This window comes from Herpailurus yagouaroundi, unplaced genomic scaffold (assembly GCF_014898765.1).
Source record: "Herpailurus yagouaroundi ecotype Mexico unplaced genomic scaffold, PumYag 181, whole genome shotgun sequence".
In the NCBI taxonomy this organism is placed as follows: Eukaryota; Metazoa; Chordata; class Mammalia; order Carnivora; family Felidae; genus Herpailurus; species Herpailurus yagouaroundi.
In genome coordinates this window covers 328,168-347,004 of record NW_024412412.1, presented here as the reverse complement: position 1 = coordinate 347,004, position 18,837 = coordinate 328,168, and the positions used below count along the sequence as shown (strand labels likewise).

At 51.3% G+C, this 18,837-nt stretch overlaps 1 protein-coding gene across 2 annotated transcripts in view; it reads left to right on the top strand.

The window, feature by feature from the left end:
* Positions 1-18,837, top strand: part of ERICH1 (glutamate rich 1) — a 58,537-nt gene that overhangs the window by 15,548 nt on the left and 24,152 nt on the right. For both annotated transcript variants that reach the window (XM_040489786.1, XM_040489785.1), the window contains exons 2-3: positions 816-962; positions 8,566-8,718. In XM_040489786.1, the coding sequence (XP_040345720.1) occupies positions 816-962; positions 8,566-8,718 (300 nt within the window). The remainder of the gene's footprint in view (positions 1-815; positions 963-8,565; positions 8,719-18,837) is intronic.

Here is an 18,837-nt window from a genome sequence, read left to right as displayed (position 1 = left end):
TTCTGGGGGTCCTCTGATGGACAGTGCAGGGAGGTCCTCTGATGGACGGTCCTGGGGGTCCTCTGATGACCTCTAATGACAGTGCAGGGGAATCCTCTCACGGGCAGTCTGGGGGGTCCTCTGGTGAACGGTCCTGGGGGGGTCGTCTGATGGACAGTGCAGGGGTTCTTCTGCTGGACAGTCCTGGGATTCTCTGATGGACATTCCTGAAGGCCCTCTGATGGATGGTCCTGGGGGTCCTCTAATGACATCTAATGACAGTGCAGGGGGGTCCTCTGATGGACAGTCTTGGGTATCCTCTGATGGATGGTCCTGGGGGGGGGTCATCTGATGGACAGTGCAGGGGGTTCCTCTGATGGACGGTCCTAGGGGCATCCTCTGATGGATGGTCCTGGGGATTCTCTGATGGACGATCCTGGGTGGCCTCTGATGGACGGTCCTGGGGGAGTCATCTGATGGACAGTACAGGGGGTTCTTCTGTTGGACAGTCCTGGGGGGTCCTCTGATGGATGGTCCTGGGATCCTCTGATGGACGGTCCTGGGGGTCCTCTGATGGACTGTCCTGGGGATCCTCGGGGAACAATGCTGGGGGATCCTCTAGGGGATAGTACTGGGGGTCCTTGAGGGGACAATGCTGGCAAGGCTTCAGGGGATGGTGCTGGGGGGTCCTCGGGGGACCGTGCTAGGTTGTCCTCACACACATTCCCTTTTCTCTCTGGTGGTAATGTCAGGCTTTGTCTTTATTTTAGGTAAAATCCATTTGCAATTTAAATGAACCCCCGTGAATAATTCTTTCTTCTCTTTTTCACTTGTAGTGTTCGTGGAGAAAGTTCTGAGGAGGCTTTTCCCTAGTGTTCCCTGTGGCCAAGAAAAGAGGGTACCCGTGGCTCCAGCTTCTGGAAACCCAGCGGAGAGGGTGGCCACTACGGACCTCAGGGGCAGGAGTGCCACCACCTTGACAGGTGAGGGGCTTGCGGGGGGAGGGGAGGGGGGTGGTCAGTGACCTGGCAGTTGTCATGTTTTGCCCTGGAGCAGGCAGCTCTGGCCTGGCTGTCAGGGGTGGTGACCCTGCACGTCCTGTATCTGGCAGTGCAAGGTCACTGTGCCCACACTGTGGACTTCAGCGTGCTCAGTGCGGAGAGAAGCCGGTGCTGGCACCTCCGTTAAAGACCAGCTTGAGTTCACTGTGCTGGGCAGAGACTGTCCTCGTCCCGGTGCAGGTGCGGAAGCAGTGTGAAGAGCTGTGGCCGGGGCGCGGGGAGGACCCCTTGTGAGAGCCAGGGAGCACGGGGCAGTGGCTGGGGCGCGGGGAGGACCCCTGGCCATTTCCATGTCGTTGTCCACACCCAGGAGAAGTGAAAACACATGTTGCACAAACATTTTCACGTGGGTGTTCGCAGCAGCAACGTGTCCTTACTGTTGTCCGTGCCACTGTCTACAGTGTTGTCCTCGCCATCGTCCACACCCTTTTCCACGCCATTGCCCACACCACTTCCTGCACCGTTGTCCACACTGCTGTCCACGACACTATCCAGCTCCTGCGCCAAGCAAGTGCCCAGGGTCCTGCAGGCTTACTTTGCTCAGCTGCTGGTCCCCCATTTGCAAAAGGAGGACCTACCAGGCATAGACACCACCACGGTGTGCCCACCAAAGGGACAGTTGGGAATACTGGTCTCACAGAAAGAAAGCGAATTATTCTAAGGACACGCAACACATCTCTTTCCAAGTCACGTATTTGACATTCCTTTGCTTTCAGCAAAATTGAAGGAAATAGTTGAGTTATCAGCCGATCGTTAAAAATAGCTTTGTGAAGGGACGCCTGGGTGGCTCAATTGGTTAAGTGGCTGACTTCAGCTCAGGTCACGATCTCATGGTTCGTGAGTTCGAGCCTCGCATCAGGCCCTGTGCTGACAGCTTGGAGCCTGGAGCCTGCTTTGGATTCTGTGTCTCCCTCTCTCTCTGCCCCTCTCCCGCTCGCACTTGGTCTCTCTCTCAAAAATAAATAAAGATTTTAAAAAAATAGTTTTGTGAAGGGGCGTCTGGGTGGCTCAGTTAAGCATCGAACTCTTAGTTTCGGCTCAGGTCATGATCTCACAGTTTGTGGGTTCAAGTCTGCTTGGCATTCTCTCTCTCTCTCTCTCTCTGCCCCTCCCCTGCTCACGCACTCTCTCTCTCTCTCTCAAAATAAATAAACTTTAAAAATCTTTAATAAAAAGTAATAATTTTGTTTGATGATGGATTTCTCTGTGATTTTTGGCATATTATTTACAAAGAATTCAATGAATCAAGTAATATTGCTATTTTTAAAAAGCCACATGCCGTCTTCTACCTATTTTTGTGTTCAGAGTTTCTGAGCAGTTACCTCTGTAAAATGAAGACGGGTAGTGTTCCTGTAGGACCCTGTCTCGTAGCAGTGACACATGTGCTTCCATACTCCTTCCCTCTCAGCAGAGAATCTTGGCCCAAGGGACTTGCTCTGTAGTGGGTAATGATTAAAAGCAGTAATTGTTACTTTGATCAGTTGCCTTTTACTAATTCTAATAATGTAGAAAAATTATGTTTACCATCATAGACATTTTTTAAAGAAGACGGTTTATTTGAGAAGCATGATGCGATAAAGTTATTATATTAGGGCAAACCTGTGGGGGAGTTGGAGTTCCAGAGGACAGAAGGGTGAATGAGCCAAGAGCTTGATCACGTATCTTATGTAAGTGGCTGTGGTGCGTTGGATCCCCCTTAGACACAGCACAAGTAAGTCTTCCATATGGCGGCTCTCAAGCTCCATAACTTGTGTGTACGGAGGCACCCGTTTTAAAACTTGTTTTTAGGGAATACGTGTGTCAGAGCAATGCCCACCTCCATGCTGACAGGCAGGCTAGCAGGTGGCTGGGCGTCGGTCAGGTAGGTTCGTGCTGTTGAATCTGGGCTTTTTATGGGTCCGTGAAAATCAGTATGTGGAGACACATCTATGAATGCCTGGAGATGTCATGAAAACAGACAAAGCTCTTTGGTAAAAACTGCAGTTTTCCATTAAGATGTGAATGTTTTCTTATAAAATCTTGATGATACAACAGCTGTCTCGGAACCCCTTCTACCCAGGTCTTTTCCTTCTTAACCTTTGCCGCTTCCCTGAAAGCCTGCTGTTGTATAAAAAAAAATGTAACAAATGGAGCTCAAGGGCCTCATACCCAGTGAGTAAGTCAGGCAGAGAAAGACAGGCACAGCATGATCTCACGTTTCCGTGGACGCTGAAAACCTCAAACTGAGAGAGAATGGACAGAGGTTGCTGGGGGCTGGGCTGGGGGACGGGGGGATTATGGTCACGGGAACCGACCTAAAGTTATAAGGGGGATAAGTTCTGGGGGCTAATGTACAGCGTGAGGACTACAGTTAGCGATTCTGTACCGTGTACCCAACAGTTCCTGAGAATAGATGTCGTACTTATGTGAGGGGAGTGGCCATCACCTTGCAGTGTTTAAGTTGTCTCATCAGTACACGGTACACCCTGAGGTTTCACAGCGTAAGTGAAGTCTTCGAACACCCTCCAGCCACGTCTCCCTCTCGTCTCCCTAGAATTTGGAAGCCCCGGTTCCCATGTAGTTTCATGCTTGCTGATACAGTGTGTATACTTTAGTATATATGTGTGATTCCTAGGGGGCTTGTGAAACTTTATATTGATGATGGCGATTGCTGTCTATGTAGCCACTGTCCTCTGCTGTTGTGTGACTGTATTGGGATGTACCCCCCACCTCTGGTGTCTAGCAATCTGAGTTTTCGGAGCCTCGTGTGGTTTCCTCCACAGCTCTCCTTCGAGTTTCTGAGCTTCTTGGGTCTCTGGGGTTGTGATTTTCATCACGTGGGGAATGTTCCGTAACTGTTTCTTGGAGGGCTTCAAGTTCACATACGAGGCCACCTGACATTGCCCCACAGCCTACAGATGCCCTGTTGGTCCCATGCCTTGTCCTTTTCTGTGGGTTTTATTGGACTTCCATGGGGCTAAGATGTTCTTACATCTCGGCCGGCTGGGTGCGCGTGGCCAGGCGGCAAGGCAGAAGTCCACGTGGCCGCAGGAACTGCCGTCTGTCATCCAGGGGTGCCCCATGGAGGTCGGAAGGGGCCACCTCTCCTGTGCTCCTGCCCACCCTCCCAGCTCTGTCTGGCCCTTCCCTGAGGTTGCTCTGCCCAGTGCCAGGCTGTGAGCCCCAGCCCCCGCCTGGCAGCTCCTCACAGGGGCACCCACATCACGCTCAGCAGAACACGCAAGGGTCTCCCCCTAGAGCCCTAGGCTCGCTCAATGCAGCCCGCTTCTCCCGAGGACGCTGCCCATGGCCTGCAGGCGTCGGGCCTCCCTGGACCCCAGCTGCCAGGCCCCACCCCCAATCCTCGAGCTCACTCCGCCCCAGGCCAGCATGGCCACAGTCTCATGGCTGGTTCCCTTCCTCAGAGATCAGCATCTGGAACTTGTTTCATCAGGTTGGCCTGTCTTTGCGGTTGTTCTGGGCAGGATGGTGCACGCTTCCCACCACCCCGTCTTGGCTGGAGAAGCACATCGTACGTTCTTTTGGCTTTTCTAGAAGTAAGGATACGCTGGGTCACCATCGACCTCTCCTTTACACACGGGCGTTTCCCAAGCACGTGTCCCCAGAGAAGTAGCTTCAGGTTTATTGTTCATTTTGCCAACTTGCCTGTCAGACATGCACCACTCAAGTGACCTGCTAGTTCCCATTTCCCCGGGTCCTACTCAACAGTTATTCCTGTTGAGTCAAGCTGACCCTTGAACGAGCCAGGGGTTGGGATGCCAGCCTCCAGGCAGTTGGGACTCCCAGAAATTTACCTACTGTTGGCCAGAAGTCTTACCAATAACACAGTCAACTAACACATGTCTGTATATGTATTATATACTGTATTCTTACTACAGAGTCAGCTACAGACAAGGAAACGTCATTAAGAAAATTATAAGGAAGAGAAAATGTATTCATGTTATGTACTGTACGTATCAAAATAAATCTCCATATCAGTGGACCCCAGCAGCTCAAACCCATGTTGTTCACGTGGAGGGAGCCTGCACCTCATTCTACTGATGGTTAGTGAGGTAAAGAGCTCGGCGGCTTGCGCATGTGTGTAAACCATACTGTTTGCCCATTTTCCTCTTGGGTTTTTTTTGGAGTTTATCTGACAGATTTCATTTCTTTTTGTATTCCAAATCCCAATTCTTGGCCAACTGTACACCTTCTCTCCATGGATTCTCTTAATTTTTGAAAACAACAATGTGTTCTATTGTTTAGAAGTTCATAGAATGTGGTTTCTCAGTCTTTAAGTCTGTGGTTTGTGCTGTTTGTGTCTGGCTTAAGAAGTCTTCCTTGTGGCGCCTGGGTGGCTCAGTCAGTCAAGCGTCCAACTCTTGATTTCAGCTCAGGTCATGATCCCAGGGTCGTGAGATGAAGCCCTATGTCGGGCTCTGTGCTGGGCGTGGACCCTGCTTGGGACTCTCTCTCCCTCTCGTATGCTCATACAGCATTATGTCCATGGCAGACACCGCCCCGTCTCTCCCCATCCCTATAAATGTCGAAGCCCAGAGCTCGTCTCCTTTCTCTGCTCTGTGTAGGTACCAGCCGTCAGCCCATCCTGAATCTGACCCCTTCCCAAAGGAAATCATTTGCTTGACTGATGTACTTCCCTTACCTCTTAGGAGGAAAGCCTGCCTGAGTTGCATGGGCACAAGTATTGGTGGCCCCGAGACTTCCAGAAAGGGTAAAAGAACTCTATTTGAGGTGCAGGAGGAGGGGCCAGCGATACCAAGATGGCAAAGATTGTGCAGAAAATGATCTGACCCCTCACCCACCCTCAAAACTCCATTAAAATAGCTCAACTATTGTCCATATGAAACCTGCAACAGATGTTTACAGCAGCTTTGTTCGTAATTCCCAAAATGTGGAAGCAACCACGACTCCCTGCAGTGGGTAACAGGTACACTGAGGTCAGTTCAGACCCTGCAGCGGGTGGCAGGTTTGCTGAGGTCCGTTCACACCCTGGAATATTTCATGGCCTTCAAGCCGTGAAAAGACACAGATTAGGCTTAAATGCAGATCTAAGTGAAAGAAGGCTGTCTGAGAAATCTACAAACTGCATGATTCCAACTACATGACATTCTGGAAAAGGCAAACCAGGTAGGGAAAACGTGAGTGGTTGCCAGAGGCTGAGGGCGGGGGATGGCCAGGTGGAGCACAGAGGGTTTTTAGGGCAGTGATGTGAGTACAGGGAATCCTGCATTGTCCAGACCCACAGAATGCACAACACCAGGAGTGACCCTCACGTGGACTGTGGACCCTGGGTGATGACAGTGTGTCCGTGTCGGATCTCTGACTGTAACAGATGTGCCCTCTGATGGGGGTGGGGGGCGCCCCCATAGGTCGGGGGGGGGGCAGAGTGTGTGTGCAGAGGGGTATAAGGGAAGTCTCTGTACCTTTCTCAATTTTGCTCTGAACCTAAAACCTCTAAAAATGTAAAGTCTTAAGTATTTTCTTAATTACTCAGCTCTCGAGGTGCTTGGGGGTGAGTGGACAATTTGTAGAAAAGGAGGATGCTGAATTTTGCGTCTGGAATGACAGGGACAAAGGAGAGGTAGGAGCCAGGCCCAGGACTGGGGCCAGAGCAGGGAAGACAAGGTGTCCCCTCCAGGACTCATGGGGGCTCTAGGAGGGCTCTGGGCCGACCATACCGTGTGGTCGGGGGTCAGAGCCAAGTTTCGATCATTCTACCGGAGACAGGAAGGCGGAGCTTACAGCCTGTTACTTGTGTGGGGGCTGAAAGTCTGAAGTCTGAACACCTAATGGCCACACCTGCTGTGTGTGTAATGGAAGGAAGGAACTAAACCAGTTTTTGATGGTGGCACGTGGTGTGAGGACACTGTGACAAACGTCTCTCCTTCGGTCAGTGACAGCATTTACTTGAACGTTTCAAAGCCTGGCTGTGCTGCTGGCTCTGTTCTGAGATGCTGGGCTGGACACTCGGAACCGGCTCGCACGACCGTGACCACCATTAGGAAATACAGGGGTCAAGTGTGCAAGCTTCTGAAAGCGCGTCTCCGTTACAGACAGGCCGAGGGGCCAGGGGACCCTGTAGGGACGCCTGTACATCTGAGCTCCTTCCCGAACACATCTTCCTCCTCATGAAGTCTGTGCTGCTCCTCAGGCACAAGACAGAGTCATGGCCCCGGGCCTCTCCTCCGGCCGGCTGCCCCTGTGTCCTGTGCTCGTTTCCCTTGTGGCTCTCTGTGTGGCCATGAGCACCGCGTTACTGGCTCCCTCCCGGGCAGAGATGAGGCTGCCGTGTATCACAGTGTCCAGTGCCCCGCGAGAGGCGCTCAGCGACCTCAGTGTGAGCCACTCCAGGTCCGAATAAGGAGCTAAAAGGACAGGACGACCAGGCACGTGTTGGCGACCACCCCAGAATGGGCTCCACTTGAGTCACGCGGGTCCCCAGAACTCCCCCCAACTGCACCACTGCCCCCACACTCTCTCTGCTCACACTCCGAGTTTATTCAGAGTTTGTTCCTGTGCGTGGTCCAGTGACAGAAATGACAGTGCAGCACGGGGACCAGGGTCAGTAGTGTCATACTGCCGTGTGCTGACAGATGGTGACCGTGCCTCTCGCAGGAGCAGGGCACTGTGCGTACAGCGGTCGAGTCCGTATGTGGTACGCGTGAACGGATACAACACGCTCTGTCAGCTGTACGCGAATCAACTGTGGCCAATGCCACCCGATGTCGGAAAGAGAATGGCAGGAGGCAGGGTGGTGGGGATGCTGTTCTGGACCACGTGTGTCAAGAGCCAGCAAAAAAGGTGCTCATCCTTCGGACCAGCAGTTCATCTCCAGGACTTTGTCTGAAGGAACTCCGTGGTCAAGTGTGCAAAGTTTGTGCAACAAGGACGGTCGTAGAAGCTGTCTGTGATAGTGAAAATTTAGAGTCAATCTCCATGTGCGAAATCTAGGACAATGGTTGAATTATAATTAAGTTATAATTTGCCAAAACGTGGCATATTATGTAGCCGTTAAAAGATCGTGTAGATGTAAATATATCTTAATATATTTCCTCATCATGTTCTCTTAACTTCTGAATGATATGATACACGTAATATACAAATGTGTGATTATCAAATGCATGTGGCAAGATCCCATTAAGGTGTGTGTGTACACAGCATATGTGGGTTGTTCGCACGCCTGGAGAAATCCCAGATTGTGCACCAAAACGTCAAGAGATTCATGTTGTAACAGTGGAAGGTATGCTCTGTAGAATATTGTTTTTTCTGCTTACTTATACTTTTACATCGTTGTAAAACACAGAGGTTAGTTAATCACGGATCCTTCCTTTTTCCTGGCTGGATCTTGGGCTGTCCTGCTGCTCTGGCCAAGTGCTTGGTGTCCTGAGATCAGTGCTGACAGCAGTGGCTGGGCTTTGTGACCTGTTGGGTTTCGTGTCTCCAGTGGATGTGGTTGGGGAAGGGCCAGGGCCAGTGAGGGTCTCATCACAGTATGCCATGTTCACAGCCCCCTTGTCTCCTGCAGGTGGAGACTCCAAGGTACCTCCTCGAAGGCGGCTCTACACGGCGAGTTTGCCTCCTGAGGGGTACGTCCCAGCCCCCCCAGAGCCGCAGGCCAGCCCGGCCTCCGAGGACAGCTCGGGCAGCGATGACGCGGGAAAAGGATGCCCCCTCTCAGGTGAGGCGTGATTCTGCAGCTTAACTTCACCCAAATTTACCGCGACAGGGCCGGGGGAGCAGGTCACTGGACGGCTACCCAGTGGGCTCGTTTGTGTCCTGCAATCATTAAAAGTGACGTCACAAAATTCATAGCGGCAGGAAAACAGACTTGAGGCAGGAGGAGATTTAGCTGGGACCCGACCGTGGCCGTCATCACTCGTGCTGCTATTAAATGCGTCACATGTTAATGGTAGTTGTTGTGGTTTAAGGAGAACTTTTTTCTTGATTTTCCATTTTATTCAGCATTTCTGAGATCGTATATCAGTTTTGTAATGATGGAAATAACTTGCTTTGCCTCACTTTTGTGAAAGAATTGAATGTCTGTCTTGCTTTTGTGGTCGAAGGCCGCGTGAACAAAAGACATACCTGCTTTGGTGGATGTGCCGATGTTACGTTAAATCCGCAAATAAGAGGTTTCACCCAGACGAGTTTCAACAAGTATAAACTCAGAAACTCTATCCTACAAATGTCAAGAGAATGTGGTTTCCTTGTACATTGATCTTTCCAAGTCTCTAATTAAAGGACCAGAAACCATAGAACCAAAAATGGGGTAGGTGAGGAATAATCTATTCATCTTTTCAAACCCTGTTGAAAATCTTTGGAATGTGATTAGTAGATAAAGGGATTATTTCATTAGGAAATTTAACTGTGTTCTTACGAGGATGAATTACTTTGGGGAGCACACTTCACCGTGTGCTCAGTCTATTCAGTAAAAACCATGTGTCCCGTGCTGCTGTGCTCAGTCAGTTCTGGTTCACCCACAGCTGCACACAGTCGGCCCTGCCGAGGAGGCCAGCACGGGCTGGGCCACGTGAGGGACCCCAGTGCCAGAGGCTTGAGTCTGTCCTGTGATCGGTAGGCTCCGAGCTGTAGGGATGCCCTCCTAGGAAGTTGAGGTGTTTGTACGAGGTGGACGGATGCCCTGCCGGAAGCCAGCCAGCTGGCCCTGTGGTGCCACCCTGACAGCTGTGCACTGACGAGAGCCAAAGAGAAAAGACCAGGGAAACTGAGGACCTGGGATGCATTCCTTTTAAGCTCCATGGTCACCTCATAGTTCAACGCAAATTGTATACCGTTGACTGAAGCATTATCACAGGGCATGTCTCTGTGAGGTGTTTGTCAGGAAAATTTGTTAGTTTGTCTCTTTCTCTGTTACCTGTTGTGGGCGTGGCCATTGTGGAGAGAACCTTCCGTGGGTCTTCCTTTCCCCGGGAAGGGAGTGATGATGTGGGGGATGGTACTTGGCCCATCACCCACCAAGGAGAGAGTGGACAGGTCTGTACCCAAGATCAGTTCTGTCCACGTTGCTCTGTCCACTGAGACTCACCCTCACCTTCCATCTGGGCTCCCATCGACTTGGGCCCTGATGCTGTGTGGCCGGCCGTCTGCCACTTGGGTCTGCAGTTCCTCACCGGCTCCACCCACCTCCATGGGGACCACGGCTTGGCTTTAAGAGGCGGCTCTTTCTAGAGGCCCTGTGAGTCCAGGGTCCTGTGGCCACTTTTCCAGAAGAGCTTTGAATACAGATCCAGGCCTGGGAAGTCCTTATCTTTCACTTTTGAACACTTGTAACTGACGTCTAAATGTTTCCAACTACTTTGTTTACTCCCTGTTCCTTGTCAGCCCAGGAAGCAAGGTGTTGGAGGTGATAAAGTTGGAGAAGGCCTCCCACCAGTGGTCTCTGAAATGAAAGGCCGTGCTGTGCTGTGCGGTGGGTGTGTGGGCTGGGGTCTCGCCGAGGCCTGGGGCCCACGCTGCTGCACAGCCACACCTAGCTCCCTGTGGGGCCAGAGGACGCGCCAGGCAGAGGTGTGCAAACCTGGAAGCTGGGAGGAATCCTGAATCTTTTCATTTGCGATTTTAAGCAAAGAGAACATGAGAACTGAGATTGGAAAAAGAAGAAAAAGTCAAATCGTTACTGTTTTTCAAAGAACCACTTTAGATTTCCATTGTGAATACCCAGGACCAGTAAGTCAATTACATAGTGACTTAGAGAACACTTAAGGAGAAAAGGGGTGACCCTGTCTTGCCTTTGTGCCCACTTGTGGCTGCTGAGCCTGCTGCTGCCTGCATGCTCTGGGCACCCTCACCAGGACTCCTGCAGGACAGAGCTTCGGCCCAGAGCACACGGGAACCGAGGCACGTCCAGGTGTGGTACCAGAGCCAGAGTCCCCAGGCCGCCTGGGGAGCTGGCGGGAAGCCCTGGTCCTGGTCACCCCACACTGCCCCGGGAGCCCTCGTCAGGGTCGCCCCGCACTGGCTCCATTGCAGGTGTCCCCTGGCCCTGGGGTATATCTGCACTCGGGGCTTGTGAAGTGTTGTCATTAGATCTGTTCCAGGCACACGGGTTTGCTGTAGAGACAAGAATGTGCTCTTGTCAACCCAAGTATCAACTGTGTGCTCCTTGCTCTCTGTGCGGCCTTTTTCTGTCCTGTAGGTAGTGTCTGAGTGTAACAAATACAGACTTTGAATTCTTTTAGGCTTAATATTGGTTAGGAATGGGCGGGTGGGTGGGAGCTGTCGGGAGAGGAAGTAGTGTAATCAGACTAAATGCGTACCGTACCGTCGGCCTGTAGGACCCCCTCGCATGTGAGCCACTTCAGTACCTTCTACAGCTTTAGATAAAAAGAAATCCGTGCTCCCTGTGCTCCTTACTGCCTTAGACACCCCAGCTCTTCCCATCTTGCTCACACCGTGTTGCATGTTGTTCTCAAGAAGCTGGTAAACGTGTCCATTACCGCTGGAGCGTCCCGCCGTGTCCCGTTACCCCTGGAGCGGCCCGCCGTGTCCAGTACCTGTGGAGTGGCCCGCTGTCCTGTTCTTGGTTGTTTGGGTCGCTGTCCCAATGCTGAGGACACCTTCCCCAGCCTCAGGACAGCTGGGGCCTCAGGGGAAAGGGCCCCAGGTCTGCAGCACCACGTCCTGTGCGAGGGATCCTTCTGTCCTCTGGACTCACTTCCCTCACTTGCCTCATGGCGGTAACAGCCCGGACTTGTGTGCCAGTTAAAGTGGGTTTACTGCAAAATTGCGCCAACATAAGCACAGCCAGCTTTTGTTCCCCGAGACACCGGAGCCTGGACTTGAGTCTTTAGTCAACGTTGGGAAGTGAGGGCAGTAATTACTTATAGAAACAGCCCGTGAGGAAAGTCTGCTCTCCGAGTTCATAATCACCAGTGGTTTCAGCCATATGGACGTGGTTTTGTTCAGATGAATCTGCAAAGTCGTTAACATTAAGTCTTGCGATCATTATTCTAATAACATGCACGAAAAGAAATACTGACCTCGTGGCTCTTGGAAGCAGGAGCTAACTGCACGGTTCCCTGCAGACTCACTGTGAGCCAGGCATCTGTCCCTTCCGTGTATTGGCAGGTGGCTTCAGACTTGTCGCCTGTGTCTGGGCTGAGGGAAGCCCCACCCCTGGCTTCCTTGAGGCCTCCGAGGGCGTCACTGTAGCACATAGCCCAGCACCCCACCTTGTTTGACTACCAAGTGCAGTTTTTACCAAATGCAGATGGAGGCCAGGGGGAGGCCTAGGAAGGCACTTGGCCAAAACCTGCTGACCAGGGGCCACGTCCCACCTGCTTGAGGGTGCGTCAGGTGGCTGGGAGGGGCAGTGGAGGTGGGGTCGATCTGCTGACGACCTGAGCACCCTCACCAGACGTGAGGTGGAACCAGCTGCCAGCCCCTGGAAGGCTTTCGTGCATCCTTGGGTCCCTGAGAGGCTGGAACTCTTGTGTGCGCTCACGTTGTGTTCCTCTGGTGTCTTACCAACGCACCTGATGCTCTGGGTCCCTCCTCCGTGAAGTGAGCCAGCACAAACCTGATGAATGCTTGGTCATGGGCCCCGTGGCACAAGGTGTCAGAGTATTATTTTGAAATCATGTGCTGATGCACTCAGTTCACCTCTTCAGCCACGTTTGTTCTGTTTGCCCTTAATTTTCTTAAAGTAGAGCCACTGACTTTCCAGCCATCATTGGCATATACTCATAAGAAATTTGGATTAGAGAAATATGTAGATTTCTACTTTAGCTTCAAGTGAGTGCATTGCGGTAATGGAATGAATTGTAAATACTTTTATTAGATATTGATTAATAGTTCTTCAACTAATAAACGTTATAGAAGGAGACCCTGAGAAAAGAAGGTAGGACATTATTTCAGACAAGGACGTCTGTTCTCATACCACATGTACTCAACACAGCATGGGAAGTCCTGGCCAGATCATTCGGGCAAGAGGAAGGAATAGAAGGCATCCAGATTGGCAAGGAAGAAGCGAAACTCACTGTTTGTAGATAACATGATATTACATAGAAGAAATCCTAAAGGCTCCACAAAAGAATTGTTGGAACTGATAAATTCAGTAAGGATGTAGGATACATAGTCAGTATACAGAAATAAGTTTCGTTTCTATACATTGACGACAAACTGTTAGAAGTAGTCAGGGAAACAGTCCCATGTACACCTGCATCAAACAGAATAAAATATCTGGGAGTAAACTTAACCAAGGAAGTGAAAGACCTGATAAAACACTGATCAAAGAAACTAAAGACAAATGGAGAGACCTCCACGCTCATGGGCTGGAAGAGTAATATTGTTAAAGCGTCCGTACTGCCCAAAGCAGTCCACAGAGTCAGTGTCAACCCTATCAAATTACCAATGGCATTTTTCAAAGAAATAGGACAAACGATCCTAAAATCCATGTGCAACACAAAATACCCTGAAGAGGCAAAGCAATGCTGAGAAAGAAGAACAAAGCTGGAAGCAACACAGTCGCAAGTTTCAAGTTCTATTACAAAGCTGTGATAGTCAAGTCAGTGTGGTACTGCCACAAAACAGACACGTAGATCAGTGGAACGGAACAAAGAGCCCAGAAATCAACCAGCTATATGGTCAGTGAATCTGCAACAAGACAGGCAAGAATACACAAATGGGGAAAAGACAATCTCTTCAACAGATGGTGTTGGGAAAACTGGGCCCCTTTCTTACACCATACGCAAAAATAAATTCAATATGGATTAAAGACCTAAATATGAGATCTGAAACCATGAAAATGCTAGAAGAAAACATGGGGGAAAGCTCTTTGACATAGTTCTTGTCAGTGATTTTTTGGATTTGACACCAAAAGCAGAGTCAATAAAAGCAAAACATAAACTATCTGGACTATACCAAGATAAGAACCTTCTGCACAGTTAAGGAAACCACTAACAAAACAAAAAAGGCAGCCGAGGGAATGGGAAAAATATTTGCAAAGCCTATGTCCAATAAGGGGTTAATATCCCAAATATATAAAGAATTTATACAACAGTAGCCCAGAAACGAAAAATCTGATTAAAAAATGGGCAGAAGACATGAACAGACATTTAGACACTTTTCCAAAGAAGGCCTCCAGATGCAACGGACCCATGACAAGATGCTCAGCATCACTCCTCATCAGGAAAACACAAATCAAAGCCATGAGGAGATCCCACCTCACACCTGTCAGAGTGGCTACAGTTAACAACTCAGGGAACAACAGAGGTCGGCCAGGGTGCGGAGAAAGGGGAGGCTTCTTGCTGATGGTGGGAATGCAAACTGGTGTGGCCGCTCTGGAGAGCAGTGTGGAGGCTCCTCACACAATTCGAAGAGCTACGTACGACCCAGCAATTCCACTTGTGGGCACAGAACCTCAGGGAGTGGAAACAAGATCACCGAGAGAAACCTGTCCCCGTGTTCACTGCGGGTGGTTCGCAAAAGCAACACGTGGAAACAACCCCTCGTGTCTGTGGAAGGCTGGGTGGATGAAGTCGCCATCATGTGAACGTACACTAGTTGTTGATCAGCAGGAGAAAGAAGGAAATCCTGCCATTTGTGACCACATGCATGGACGTGGAGGCGAGTGAGCCACGTCTGAGGGAGAACGTGAAATCCCGCATGGCATCCCTTATGTGTGGAACCTAAACAAACAAAAGGCCAAGTCCTAGAAAGAGAGCACCGGGGAGGGGTTGGGAGAAATGGGACAGGCGGGTAATCACAGATTGCAGCTCTGACAGGAGAGGAGTCCGGGCTGTTTGAGAAGAGGACGGTCACACCCTATGCGGCAGGCAAGGACAGACACAGGGCGTGCAGTGACGGTGAGCAGGACCACGTGAGTCCCATCAGAAGCCCAAGCACCGGCCCCACCAGTGCATGCCGAAGTTTCCAGAGGACAGCCACGCCTCTGGGCCACGCCTCTGGGCCACGCCGGGTGTCTGGGCTGCGGCATCCTCACCAGCACCCACAGCCTCTACCACACGGGCTTGTGGAGTTCTCCATGCACGAGGTCACAAGTCCACGGCCAAAAGGAGGGTTTGTGCTGCGCTCCCGGTCAGGGCCTCGCACGGGCACCGTCTCCCTCGGGGCCGGGATCCCAGGCCTGTTTGTGCATGGAGCTTCGATAGCGGCAGCAGGCGAAGGTGGGGTGTTTGGCCGCCAGTGCGGGAGATGCCAGGAAGAGGGACGTGTGGGGGTCTGAGGCCCGAGTTCTGCAGCCCTCTCAGCCACCTGACCGGCCTTCTGACCGTGGGGGTCACGCTTCTCTCGTCTGTGTAATGAGGGGTTTGAACTAGACGGTTCTCTGAAGACCGTGCCACTTTGAAACGTTAGTGCACTTGTATTTGCTTGAATTGACTGTCCCGTAAAGTAATAACAGGTAAAGAGTAGCCATGGAAATACTTTTAACTCTGAAGCAGCGTCTTGGAGCCACCAGTGAGGGGTTGTGCCAGCATACCACGCGATAGTGGTGGACGGGGGGCAAACTGTTCAGCAGACAGTGTATTCTCGGGAGACCAGCATCAGCCAGACGGACAGCATGACGTCAGAGAGCAGGGAGCGAAGGAAACACGAGGAGGCACCAGGCTGAGCCCCGTGGGGCCACCCTTCACTCAGCACGCGGTCCCTGTAGACTGACAGCTGGTCCCCCGCCCGGCTGTTGTGGACGGCAGGGTCCCCACCCCACTGCCTAGCCTGTCCGCGCACTGCAGATGGTGCTGAGTGCTGTCGAGAGGTTTTCTGAGGCTTCAGGGAAGTGAGGTGCAGACAGACCACGTTCTCCCGGGTGGCGGCCTGTGACCTTCCTGTAGCACCAGCTGCCAGGTCACTGCACTCTCCCGTGTCTACACGGACACAAATTTGGTTTCACGTGGGACTTCACAAATCCTTCCTAAGAGCAGTTGACACCTTCTAAATTATTCAGGAGATAGGGAATGAACAGTAAACGGGGACAAGTTGTGTGGTTATTGCAGACTTCAGCTCAGGTCATAATCTCACAGGCCGTGAGTTCAAGCCTCATGTCAGGTTCACTGCTGTCGGCAGAGAGCCTGCTTCAGACCCTCTGCCCCTCTCTCTCTGCCCCTCCTCCGCTTACACTTTCTCAGAAATAAAGAAAAGGTTAAAGAAAAGTGGTCTTTTGGAATTAAGGATTTCCATAGCTCTGCTGTGCCCTGAAACAACGAGGCAGCACGAGAACCCCGTGAATTCTGAACGGAGGTCCCATTATATTCCCACGCCTGTCACTCTCAATCTCAGCGTCCTCGGACCCTCAGGAAACACGAGTTTGCCCCAAACGGGGGCTTGTGAGGGAGCAGGTGGCCGCAGAAGAGCCAGTGATGGCTCCACCCCCAGCTGCGCGGAGGACAGTGTGGAGGCGCCCCACCCCCTTCCCCCGGGGTGCTGTCGTCCGTCTTTGGGTGGCGTCTCTGAGAGTGTCCCAGCCATCTGGACCCTGAGACGCACTAGCTGGTAACCCAAGGAACCCCATTAGTAAGCAGTTAAGGAGACCCAGATCTCCTCCCAAATCCACCCTAATCACTCTGATGGAGAGAGAGAAACCCTGGACAAGAGAGCACCTTCCTGGTGTGGGATCAAAGTGGACCACAGGCCACGATACTTCGGGCTCCAAAAGACAGTGGATTCATAAGAGAAATCACGGCTTTTGCTTTTGACTTTGAGGGCGCAAGGAGATCTGGCCTCCCCAGTGTCCTCACTTCCTCCTCGAGGCAGGATCTGAAACACGAACTGTTTGCTGAGAACCTAGAACATCAGACACGGAGAGACAAGCACGGCCGAAACACAACGCTCTCGCGTGTAAGGCCCTCGGCCTAGTAAGTGGAGTAGAGCCTGTGACGAGTTTTATCCTCACTTGCCGATGTCGTTAGTGGGAGGGGAGCCCTGGGGTCACAGGTTTGAGCCTGGACTCAGCAGTAAGAGAAGGCTGGCTCATAAGCAGGAAATAAGTTAGTTTTGGGCACAGGGAATGAAGAGCCATAAAAAGGCCTGGTATGTTGATGTGAAAAATGTTGTAAAGGGTCAAATTTATCATTTCACCATTTTTTTTCATTGTACTTTACTCAGAGCTCTGCACATAATGCAGCCAGCAGCTACATTCTGTCCTTCTCGGAAAGACGATGACCTTCATTCACGTGTAGTCATTGCCCGGTGGACACAGGCCACAGGTTATTCTGGAAATGCTGACACCTAAAACGATGCTTATATCGCTTCTGTTGCCTGCATATCAGATCTAATTACTAACGTGCATGACTCTTTTTCAAGAGAAGTGAACCGTGTCTGGGTCGTATGAAATTTTCGAGCTAAGTTGCATCAAGATGTTACCCTTAGGAAGCAAACAGGAGATGTTTCCTTGGGCGAAACCATCCCTGAGCCCGGCAGCCGTGCTGGGTGTAAGCGGTCAGCTGACAACATGGTGTGGGCTGGTTGAGTCTCCCCGCAGGGACCGCTGTCTGTCGTCTGTAAAATGGGCACAAGACGCGACACAAGACCTGGCCTCCACGGGCTGCCGGGGCAGAGAGTCCTGTTGGCTTCAGGGAACGAGGCGGGAGAAGGACGCATGTCCTGGGAGCCAAGTCCTCACGCTTGGCACCTCATGACCAGTCGGCCCCCTGGAAGCTTCTGTCTTCAGAGAACAGGTTCACACGAGGGCTGAGACCAGGCACTGAGCGAGTCTGCGGGCGTGTGTTCAGAAGCCGCCAGGGTGGAGTCTGGCGGACAAGGGTGGACGGTGACCCCATGACCCCACCCACCGTCGGGTGGATGTGTGAGGGGCTGAGTCGGGAGAGGGTTGGTGTGTCCACACGGGCCCTTCCACACCCAGTGCCCTGTCTGGACGCACACAGGCTGTCAGTGCACACCCGGGCTTTGGCCTGGAGCCCGCTGGCCCTGGAGCCCCGGCTGAGTGTCCTGGGGGTGGAAGGCAGGTGCCCAGTGAGCCCACAGCTTGCAGCCCGGCGGAACCTGTGGCAGGGACCAGGTGCCCGGCACACGCCTGCCTGCTCGGCCTGTGACTCCCCCCCCCCCCCCCCCCCCCCCGTTCTGTTCTTGGAGAATATGTTCAGTCCATGTAAGCCTTTTATCACTTTGTGTTTATTGAAAATTGAGGTGTCTTTTCCTTGTTTGTGTTTTCATCACTTTCCTGACTTCCCATCCTTTAAAAATCCCCCTTCACCTAATTGTAACTTCAGTGAATCGTGTTGGTTTTAACCTTTTATTTAAGGGATGTAGCATTTTGTTGCCGTGTATTAAACCATTTATTTTTTTACTTTGAAATTTTCACCATTTTATTGGTCATTTTATTGAAAGTTATCATAGGGAACTAATGTGAATTGTTTAGAGAAGAATGCATCCGAATCTTTTTGTGGGTGAGGCCGTCCGTCCACTAAGCACCTGTTCCTCAGTTTTCAAGACCCAATAAATGGACATGAAAAGTAGTTTCATTTTCTGAAAACATAGAATTTAAGCCTGTTGGAAGCTAACCCAGAAAATTTGGAGATCTTTTCAGTGTGAAAACCTGCTTCAGGAAAGAACACAGGAAGTAATGAGGCTGAAGATTATTAAATGTGTATGTTGACCACATGTTTGTTACGTTCTTGCAAAGTCGATACTTATATAGTGGCAACAGATGAGAACATCATTGCTTATCAGAGCAAAGTTCGTCAGCTGGCCATAGGCATACAGACTTACAGTCATGAAGTATTTATTATCTGGACTGGTGTTTTAGCCAGCCGCCCTTTCTGTGACATGCAGGTCTCGTGCGTTCTTTCAATTTTATTTG